Source organism: Erpetoichthys calabaricus, chromosome 3 (assembly GCF_900747795.2).
Source record: "Erpetoichthys calabaricus chromosome 3, fErpCal1.3, whole genome shotgun sequence".
Lineage (NCBI taxonomy): Eukaryota > Metazoa > Chordata > Cladistia > Polypteriformes > Polypteridae > Erpetoichthys > Erpetoichthys calabaricus.
The window spans coordinates 120632781-120644691 of NC_041396.2; the positions used below are offsets into that span (position 1 = coordinate 120632781).

At 34.2% G+C, this 11911-nt stretch overlaps 1 protein-coding gene across 1 annotated transcript in view; it reads left to right on the forward strand.

Annotated features, from left to right (window-relative positions):
• LOC114648343 (EH domain-containing protein 3) overlaps positions 1 to 5052 on the forward strand; it is a 90995-nt gene extending 85943 nt beyond the window's left edge. Inside the window, exon 6 of the mRNA XM_028797329.2 lies at positions 1929 to 5052. Coding sequence (XP_028653162.2) covers positions 1929 to 2456 — 528 coding nt within the window. The 3' untranslated portion in view covers positions 2457 to 5052. The remainder of the gene's footprint in view (positions 1 to 1928) is intronic.
• Positions 5053 to 11911: the final 6859 nt, after the last annotated feature.

Consider the following 11911-nt stretch of genomic DNA (forward strand, 5'->3'; position numbering starts at 1 on the left):
TCTAGATCTGCCATTTCTAAAAAGTAAAGTCAAGTTGGGAAGAATGCACTGGTACAGTGCGTTGCCACACCCACTACACAATGAAACAACTCGGGATCCCGGTTTGCAACCTCCTGGGCAGACAAGCGGTCCAGTCCCACCCTCCGGAAATGACCCTCTATCTGCCGCAGCCAGGTGTTACGTGGGCTACCCCTTGGCCTGGTCTAGCCACTCCAGTCCCCAACAATGAGGATCACCCTCAGGGAAACATGCCACATGGCTGTAGTGCCGTAACTGATGGTCCCTCACAATGCACGTAATATGCCTCATTCTGGACTCCGTGATCAACCGCTCATTCGACACAAAGTCAAACCAACGGTACCCAAGGATTTTCTGGAGAGACAGTACCAAAGGAGTCCAGTCTTCGTCTCAGGTCACTGGATAGCGTCTATGCCTCACAACCATATAGCAAGGCAGGAAGCACCAGGACTCTATAAAGACTTGGACCTTCTTCCTTTTGCATAGATATCGGGAGCGGTATACACCTTTTTCCAGTGACTTCGTGACCCCCACCCCTGCTCTCCCAGTTTGTCTACTGACTTCATAGGAAGAGTCACCAGAAACATGAATGTTGCTGCCAAGATAAGTAAACCTCTCGACAAGGCCGACACTGTCTCTGTAGACATTCACACACTGCTGATGGCTGTGCCCAAGAGGTCATTAAAGGCCTGTCCTCTTTTTATTTTATGCAGAGGTGAGGCGTTCTTCACCAAATGGAAAATACAAAGGAATGAATGTACTTTATAACTTTTAATATTGCCTTACATATTTTTGTTAGTTTGTATAAGTATGGATGTATAGTATAAATTACTGATTTGTAGTGCAAGAGTTTAATTGTAAAATACAGTATATTCATTATATTTCTGTCAGAAATTATTCAATAAATATTTTTTATTAGACTGTTGTAATGTGTAGGTTTTTCATTTCTGAGGAAAACGTTTGCAGTCAAACATTGCTAAATGTTGTATACTTCAATTGATTCTCAGTATTCTGTCAGTTCTTATGTTATTCATTTTGGATAAAAGGCTTTCTAAAATGTATAGATGATTTTTTTAATGTATTTCTTGCTGCATCTTGTTAAAATGCCCATTTTCCATCACTGTGCTATTTTAAGCTATGCAAGCAGTGCTACAGTGAAGAGCATTGTGACCTAATCAAATGTATCAAATATCCAGAAGAATCCCTTATGTGGAGCAGACTAGTCCTGTACATTCCACACCTTCTACTGTATTTTTGTAACTGTGTGGTCCCATGGTGTGCATAATTTATAATTTAACATTTTAAATAAATAATAAAAATGGAAACAGTATTTTTTATTGCATGTTTTCTCAAACAATCTGGTCCCAAGGCAATGTGGTGGTTCATTTGTTAACGTTTCTGCATTCCAAAGAGGTGCTTGTTAGGTTAGTTGGCAGTTCGACACCATCCCCATATACAGTAAGTGAGTGTGGCTTTGTACATCAGTAGTTGATTCTGACATTGAACCAAATGCCAATAAGTGTGGTTTAATTAATGTGCCCTGTTAAGGGCTGTTGCTGTATCCAGGATTAGTTGCCCTGGATGAGATAGGTCACTCTTCCAGCATTTGTTAAGTGAATGTGCTTGCTCCAATTTAACAGCTGAATAGCACCCTTTCAATGATACAAGTCTCAAGAAAATATGTGTTTAGTAGACTCCATGGATTGACAAAATGAATGTGTAAAATTAAAGCAATAACTTGTTTTAATATGGTACCTGAAAAAAATTCAGGGAATAAGCTGAAAGGCTTATTCTGTAGCAGTGAACATTTTCTTTTAAAGCGGTTATTGCAGAGAATCTGCAATAGTTTTCATATTGCATTTTTTTCCATAGTCCTTATTTCTAATATTTCTCTATGTGTTTTCTTCTAGGATATGCTGCAGGCTCATGATCTGAACAAGTTCCAGCCTCTAAAGACTAAACTTCTTGACACAGTAGATGACATGCTTGCTCATGACATAGCCCATCTTATGGTACTAGTACGACAGGAAGAGACTCAGAAGCCTAACCAAGTTGTGAAGGGTGGAGCCTTTGAGGGCACAATGAATGGTCCATTTGGTCATGGGTATGGTGAGGGAGCAGGTGAAGGCATCGATGAAGTTGAGTGGGTTGTTTCCAGAGACAAACCCATGTATGATGAGATTTTTTACACCCTCTCTCCTGTCAATGGAAAAGTCACTGGTGCAAATGCCAAAAAAGAAATGATCAAATCCAAGCTGCCCAATACTGTTCTGGGTAAAATTTGGAAGTTAGCAGATATAGATAAAGACGGTATGTTAGATGATGAAGAGTTTGCTTTGGCTAATCATCTTATTAAAGTAAAATTGGAGGGTCATGAGCTTCCTAGTGATCTGCCTTCCCATCTTATACCACCCTCTAAAAGAAAAATGGCAGAGTAAAGAGAAGAGTAGAGGATCAAATTTCAAGGTTAGCAAACTTCTTCATGAAGATTTCATCACATTTTGAAACAAATCTATTGTTGATCATTCAAGTACTTGACGCTATGTAGCACGATTTTTTTTAATACAGTATTAAAGAAAAATTTGTGTTTCCTGACAAACTCTGTTAAAATAATGTATTTTATTTTATATCTGATCAGTAGTAGATTTTATTTGGGGATGCAGGGAGTATTCAAAATTGTTTTGATTGTTTTGTGTACAGCCTTGGTAAGCCTTCCAATGAAAATACTTGGCCTGCTTTCAGCAAAGTGCAGAGGAGTTTTATTAGCTGTATTTATGATATCTACAGGAACATAATTAAGTCTTAAAAGTTCAATTCATGAACAACTTATTGCTCATATTAGTATATAATATATATATGTATATGCTCATATTAAGCATATTGTGCTAGGAATTAGAATGTCAATATCATTTAACATTAACTTTAGATATACATACATTTTTTTAATACTCCTGAGTGGCATAACAAATATAAAATGACTGTAATATTGTTAGTATTACATTAAATAGATAAATAAAATTATTGTAGTTTGTCACTCAAAATAAAAACTTAGAGACACCCTACATACTTTACTTCTTCATGACACAGTGTTGACCCAAAAAACATTTTATTAAATGTATTGTTTTCTCATTACCAATGATAAGGTTGAAAAATCTGGGAAGGATGTATTTGCTGTTAAGTGGGTCAGTCAATAGATTTTTAAGCTCTTCCCTGAAATCTCAGATTTTCTTTTATACTATACAAAAGGGCATAATGCATTTTGTAAGATAAACGATCTTTTGAAAATGTAGTTTGTTTAATTATTAGATGATGGAAATATGTCTGCAGCAATTACAGTACAACTCTTGAAATATGTTAAACTACTGTGTTAGTTTGCAAGAAGCAATGTTTGTAAGGGAAGTAGTAAGGCATTATATTTCCTTTTGCAGTTTTCACCTAATCCTTTTATGCATAGCAAGGCATGATGTAAAAGATCCAAAGATATAAACTTTATTTTGTACAAGTCCTGTTCATTATTATTGTTATAGTAAATGTGATACATTTATTGATGCTCTGATTTATTCTCTTGCATCCAAAATACTATTCCAGTCATGATATAAGAGAAGTTGCCTAAAAGCAGTTTCTGTATTGTGTGTATACAAAATACAGCTTCTCTATTGCATTGTATACTATTTAAGACTGTATATTACAAGTAAAGTAAAATTGCTATTCCACTTTACGTTTTACATTTGGCATATAAAGCTGAAATTGAAAGCAGAAAATTGAGAAATGCCGCAGTTTAAAATCAAAAGATATAATTTTTTGTTAATATTGCTAGTTTTGCAATTTGATTAGTAAAGGAGCTAATAATATGTGTCGCATCCTTTTATATTAAAGAATACACTCTATCAAAAAAAAATGAAATATGAACTAAAATTACTTTGTCAAAAAACTGTTTTTGAAATTAAGTGCATAACGTATTATTCTAACCCTATACTAAAAGTACATAATTCAAGCAGTAAAATTTGTATTTCAGTCATAATTCTTATATAAAACTAATTTATTTTGCACACAGCAATTTCCTTGCACTTTCATGTTTATAGAAATTTCAGTTACTGACACTGGAAATTGAAAATCCGTATGTGTGCTCAGAATTTAAAACTTTATAAGAATGCAAATCTGCAATAGAGGCTTCAGTACCAGAAAAACCACAGTCTGTTTAATATTGCACATTTACATGTCATGTTCATTTAAGCATGTGCTAGTGTTGTACATAACATTTTAAAATCTGTATTCCTTTTTTGTGTATGTGCATTATGTAATTTGTACAACGTTTGTTTCATGTATCTTATTTTGTTCAAATATATATTTAAAACACACCTCCAGGGGACTAATTTAAATAAACTAATCTGTTATCAACTTCTATATTCTTAGATTGTAAAATGTGAGTTGTTACATATTGTAATTATTCATAAATCCTATAATTAACAAAATGGTATACATTGTGATTGCTTGCCATGAACAATTATATAATTTCTTGTTTTAACTGTTTATTATTTATTTTCTTAGAGGCTTTCTTTTTAAAACTGAATGATGTACTAGTATATAATTTATTTTGCGTTTATTGCCCTGACAGTGAATGATTTATTCATTTCCTTAGAGGCTTTCTTTTTAAAATTGAATGATTTACTAGTATGTAATTTATTTTACATTTATTGCCTTGACAGTGTGTGATTGATGAGTGTAATATTCCTTAGTAAAGTATCTTCACACTGTGAAGATACTGAATTGGCACCAAAATATTTCCTAAAATTTTAATAGAATTCAAGATAGAACTTGACTGAACCACTCATATTTGTTCACCTTTTTCATTTTCAGGACAGTTTTTTTTTCATTGCTTCTGTTGTATACTTGGGCTTACTTTTTTGAGGAAATGCAAATAAGGCAGTATACAGACTCAAACAGATTTTCTTTTAGAATGTTTTTGTGTCTGTTGTTCAGTCCATTCAAGCAAGTACCCCACCTTTTTTGAAGAAAAAGAGGCTTTTTAGTATATTCATAGTATATTAAAATAATATCAACAAAGTACTATATGGTAGGTATAGTTTTAATTAATAACCTGTGTTAATTTTTCGTCCAGAGAAAAAATCAGTTTTTGTTTCATCAAATCAGATTCTTGTTGAATGCATTCTAAACCTAACCCTTTTCAAATATGCCTATTTTACCTTTAAAGATTGGTCATAGAGATTATTTTGTGGATCTCTGCAGGTTTTGTGGTATTTTGCCATTGTGATTGTGGAAATTAGTAAATGGATTAGATTAATACCGTGCTGGCATATGTTGAAAATAAATAAAAATAAATTCATATAATTTGATCTGAAATTGTTTTTAGAGTAGTGATACTGATAACACTTAAGTTTAGGTACTGCAAAAAATGCATGTACTCATTTACTGTTAGGAATAACACTTTAACGAGCACGTCTTTGGGTCTTCGTAACACTTATGAAACATCAGTAAAGTGTTTATTCATCGCTGACCTAATAACAGAACAAGTCTGAGGTGGCTTAACTAACTCACATTTCTCTTGATATTATATATTTAGTGTAAGATAGGCTATCCATCTCAATGCAGTGTGGCATATTAATATGATGGTTAAATGACTTGTTAATATGAAGGATTTACCTGTTACATAAGTGTTATGACGACCAAAGGACACTATTATTCAAGCCTTGTTATATTATGGAAGGTATTTTCTGCTAAAAAGGAAATTAAAATTAAAATCATAAAATGAAAATGCAGTCTCTTCTTGTTAATTTCTTTTTCCAATTCTACACACAAGAATGCTGCAAAAATTAAAAATAAACTTTAAGAAAAGCATTTGGTATTTCATTTTCAACCTGAACAGCAGTGAAGCTCCAAAAAAGAAAAAAGTAAGACGCAAATAAGCGCTGGCACCACCTGCTGCTCATTGAATTTTTATTTTCCACTTTGCGTTTTAATTTTCATGTTCTCAACATGCAAATAGCGTGGGTCAATGAGCTAAACATTTTAATGCTTTCATATTTTTGGAAAAATTGCTTTAAGTATGTGTGAGTGTGTGTTATTAGGCAAAGTACAGTACAAAAATGCACTGATTTATTTGTCCCTAGAAAAGTGTTCAAGGAGAGTGAACTATAATGTATTTAACTCATCTGAAGTATAATTTATTTAGGAAAGATGAACAATACAGGAAGCTGTGTGGTATTTTACTGGCAAATGTAAAATAAAACTTCTTGGAAAATCATAGTAAATAACCTTATAACAATAAAGGAAAATATTTTCATTACAGAGCCCAGATATCAGTTTTCTACTAAATGGCCCAGGTAAAAGGTACATTTTTGCACCTTTACATAAACACATAGATGCCAGTTATGATAAATGACAGACAGGCACAATTCATGATTCATATAACTTGAAAGCGTGATTCTCATCAAGTCACTGAACTGTCGCAATTCAAATTTTACATTTACATAGAGCTGGAGCATGAGCATACTCTGGCACAATTTTTTATGTACCTTATGTGCACCGTTATATAAATACATATATAATTATTTAATAAAGCTGTAAATCTCATAATTTTTGTAATAAAATTTTGTTCTCCACCCCCATTCCCCTTTGCTCTGCGTTTGAGTAATATAAATGGCTTGGTATTGAGAGAATGGGTACAGCACAGGAATTCAAATTTAGTACATAGAGTGTTGTTTTTTTTTATGGAAGAACAGCCACACAAGTTAAAAAACAGGAATCTCTTATCAATTCCCAGTACAAAATATTTTCCTACTGAGCTAAATTTGGTGGTGTTCTTTTTTTCAAAAGCAGTTTAAGCATGATTTATTAATGCCAGTCAGACTTCTGACCAATGGGAACAAGGAGTGGGAGACATCAAGGATATGAACATTTCTTAAATAATGTATCTACAAATACACAATGCAGTGTCAAGTCAAGGCTCCTTCCTATTATCTTGGCCACAGAAACACTCCCTTGTTTGTTCCAGTTTAGAAGGAAGTTAAAAAATGCACCACTTTTGCATTTAACAAGATAAATGGGAGAACCTAAGTAAACGTGGGGGAAGACCATTACTTTTAATCCACAAAAGTTAATTGATTATACTGTTTTCAAAATCTGGACCATTTTAAACCAAGCCTAAAGATGGATTGTGATTTAAAGTGTTCTTTACTTAAACTGAGCGATCTACTGGGTTAAAAAAACATATACATTTTAAACAACCAGAAACATTGAGATGAAAAAAGGCAAGGTGAAATTGCAAGAGCTAATGCTTATTTTCAAACATGTATTTTATGTATGCCTAATTAGAAAAACAGACACTGCAGTGTAACAGCATACAACACTCAAAATACTTTTTGTATCTAGCTTATATGTGTGCAGCCCAGTTCATATTTACATCCAGGTACGCCCTGGTTATTTATGTCTTAGCCAGTTCTACTTCTACTATGTAGATGTAGACCATAGGCTAGAAAACTTTTTTCTTTCTGAAGTCCAACTAACACTAAATAATGCTCTCTGACAGATAATAATATTAGGGATTGCCCATTTGATCAGGAAAAGGTATATAGGTGTGTGTGTGTCTATATGTGTATGTGCATATATAATATATATATATTTTTTTAACTAAAGCTAGCTTATAATGTCATGAACATCTCCAGAAAAATTGCTCAAATGTCATTACTTATAGATGGCATCACATGGTTTCATATAACCGAGGGGCCTTTTTCATAGCAGTCATATTTACATGAAATAGTAATTAAAGCACAGCTGAAAGTAATGACATTAGTTAAGGTTCCATTTATGCTACACTGAAATTGAACAAAAGCTTCGTTAATGTCATTAGTGACACCTGTGCTTGCATTACTATTTCATGTCAAAATGGCTGCTGTGAAAAGGGCCCATTCCAATGTGGCTTATAAATGCCAGTAATCTGGTGGAGATAAAAGTATTGTCTTTGCTGCAGCAGCCTTCATTTTCACAATTTGGTAGAGAAGTGGTTCAGACTCAATCAGAAATCTTGTTGTGACCCTTTCAAATGTCATCTCAAGAAGATAACCTGCGCTTTAAGAGATGTGCCTGAGACGGCAATACAGGATCACCCAAGTTTTAATTTAAGGGCAGGTCAGTGCATCTGCAGAAATTGCTGTGTTAAGACTATCAAAACTCACACCTAAGAACCAACAAGTCTGTCCGTCTAAGTCTTCCAAGTAGTGACTTGGCAGACCCTCCTGATCCTGAATCTATGCCTGGTCCCTCAACATCTGGTGATGTAGGTACCATGGCTAGGATGTGTTAAAGAAACTATGCCTCATGGACCATCTCCATTTACAACAGCACAGTGTTTTACATTTAGTCTTATAGTTTTCAAGTATGAAATGTTGGCCCAGTGCATTTGCCATGTACATTGTAAAAGGCTTGTATCCATTGTAGGAATGGTTGCTGCCTTGCACACAGTGCTGCTGTCATATAATTCCTTCTTACACTATAATGGAAAAAGTATTGGCAGATATTTTCATTCAACTTCCTAAATGCTATAGTAATTTAAATAAATATTCAATTTTATTCTAAACACCTGAAACTATTAGAAATCCTGGATGAGCAAGTGATCTGAATCCCTGACTACTATTCAAGCACCAGGAAGTTTAAACCACATTTACCTAGAGGTTTTATTTTCAAGTCATTTAAAACTTGTGAAGTTTTCATGTTATCTAAGTACTTTGTTAGCACATCAGATCTCTGGAAGGAGGAAATTGAAGCTAAACGTATGCATGCCCTTGGCTTTTGTATACATAGTTGGTTGAACCCCATCCATAATGATATCCCTTTAGTGTATTGTTGTTAAGCTCACTTTCACTTATCATGCTTTAAAATAAATGCAGACATTTTATGACTGTCAGAAATGTACGTTGAACACAATACATAATATGGAAAACTTGTGCAATCTATACCAAGAAGTATATGAATACTGGGTATGTATATGTACAGCATGGTTTTAAGTGTAATTGTAACTTTCCTGTGTCTGTTGCATTCTGAAACGAATAAAGGCACAGGCAAATAATTATAAGTTTAATTTGACTAGAAGATGTCTCATAATAGGCCCATCATTTATGATAAAGCAGTCATTTCAAGGCATAAGAAAAAACAGAAAATGGGAATAACTTACTATTTATTAAAACAGTGACTGCAGTAAATTAAAAGGTAATATAAAAAAAATGTGAACAACGTCAGGAGCATTCAGTCAAGAGTATGTGACTTTAAATTAGTTAGCATTTAGTCCTATGTTTAAAATGAGATTTAATGGAATAATCAAATACTGCAAGGTAGAACGTTAAACTTTTTGGTTGATCAGGAACTAAAAGCACAGCCATTTCTGAGTTTACAGGTATGAACTGGGATTCTGAAAATGGCTCTACACTTCACTAGAAGGCAGTGCAGTGATTTGAACACTGGAGTTCTACAGTCATGATCATAGCCTGAGTGCTGAATACACACTAAATTGACCTCCTTGAAGCCCATCCATTTTTGTAGGAATAACATCTTTCCAACTTCACCATCTTATAGTTTCTATAGAGTATGCCTATGACTCCAAATACATAATTCTCCTTTAAACATAAAACTAGTAAGGTGAGCACTGAGTGTCTTATGTTAAGTTTGCATTGCAGTCATAGATGTATGTGGGCAAATAATAGTGAACACTAATAATCCAGGCACATTTTAAATAGACATTAGTACAGCATTATTTCCAGGCAGATGCTAAATCAAATTAAATGGTTAATCCCTAGTTATTGGTACAGGTTAATTCCAAAATAGAATTGCCATTTTAAACTCCCTCATTAGATTCCAAATTTAAGAGGAAATACTGTACCTCAGTACAATTCATTTGTTTAATGGAGTGAAATTAGCCGATAGTGGCATTGTCTGCTGTGCCTAGAGAACTGTACTGAATCATGCTGCTGTAGCAGGAAAATTTTGAATGAACCATGAATTGTGTCTTTACTGTTTAAGAGTTAATTAATAAACTTGGTCTAACATTAGTAATTGTCATGCCTAACTGATGTTATGATAAAAATATTTAAGTATATACTATTCTGCAGATTAAGATTAATGAAGAGACTTACAGTAAATGTGAGTGAATGGAAAAATGTTAATTTATCTTAATATGTTAATTAGCAAAAAATACATTCATTGCACCTTTAGCAAGCTGATGATTCTCTGTCCAAATGCAAGTAACAAAACCACAGAAGAAACTGGTGTAGTTTTCAAAGTGAAGATTCATTAACCCAAAGCGTTTTTAGTTAGTGACATCTATTGCTTAAAGTTGTAGTGCACTTGTCAAAATGTGTCATCCACAATGGAAAGCAGCTTGCACTTTGGTGTTAATATCACACCAAAGTGAAAATGTATGCCATATCTATAATACAGTGTGTGAAAGATTTATTATAAAATAAAACACCAATAGTTTAGCCTTGTATGATATTATTCCAACAATAAAAATGATAACAGTATTTTTGGTATGTGGCATAAAATGTTTAATTTTGGGATTGTCTTTTGGTGTTTTGTTTTAGAAAATATTTTAAAAGGTCTAGTTGCAAATGTCATTGCAAATATACTTTTTTTAAAGTCTAACATCTCAGAGAAATGTATGAGCTGCGTTTCCTTTAACTTTATTATAACCATTTTCTTAATAAAAAAAAACTTGCTGATTATCAGGGAACTGTTAATGTGAATTTGAATTTTAATTTGCCAGATTATTCTCAATAAAATGAAATCCATAGAATATGGATAGGCAGGCATCCATCTGAATAAGACATGCCAGTTCTCATCTGTAGGTATTCTATATGTATAATAACTAACACTTCTTTCATGGTTAAATTGGCCAGATTCTACAGCTTATAACTGAGTGTTTTTATTAGTCAATCAGTCAGTCATTATCCAACCCGCTCTATCCTATCCGGAGGAAACTGGAGCACCCAGAGGAAACTAACGCAGACACGGGGAGAACATAAAACCTCCACGCAGGGAGGACCCGGGAAGCAAACCCAGGTCTCCTTACTGTGAGACAGCAGCACTACCACCGTGCCACCGATTGTTTTTATTAGATATTTGTCAAATATTTCTACTGAGCTAATTTTAAAATGTAATAAAACATACATACCTCTAATACTTGCTGCTAATTGTCATTGGCATGTGTAGAAAGAAACTGAGATACCAGTTTCATATTTGGATCGGAGGTGGATTCAAATTGTTCTATCATGATGTGGATAGGCGAAGAAATGGAGTAGGGGTTATTCTGAAGGAACAGTATGTCAGGAGTGTTTTGGAGGTGAAAAGAGTGTCAGACAGAGTAATGATTATGAAGCTGGATATTGGAGGTGTGATGATGAATGTTGTTAGTGCATATACCCCTTAAGTTGGGTGTGCAATGGATGAGACAGACGATTTTTGAAGTGAGTTGGATGAAGTGATAAACAGTGTACCCAATGGACAGAAAGTGGTGATTGGAGTGGATTTCAATGGACATGTTGGTGAAGGGAACAGAGGAGACAAGAAGGTGATGGGTAGGTATGGTGTCAAGGAGAGGAATGAAGAAGGTCAGAGGATAGTGGATTTTGCCAAAAGGATGGACATGGCTGTGGTGCATACATATTTTAATAAGAGGGTGGAATATAGGGTTACGTACAAGAGTGGAGGAAGATGCACACAGGTAGACTACATCCTATGCAGAAGAGTCAATCTGAAGGAGATTGAAGACTGCAAAGTGGTGGCAGTGGAAAGTGTAGTTAAGCAGCATAGGATGGTGGTCTGTAGGATGACGTTGGAGATCAAGAAGAGGAAGAGAATGAGGGCAGAGCCAATGATCAAATGGTGG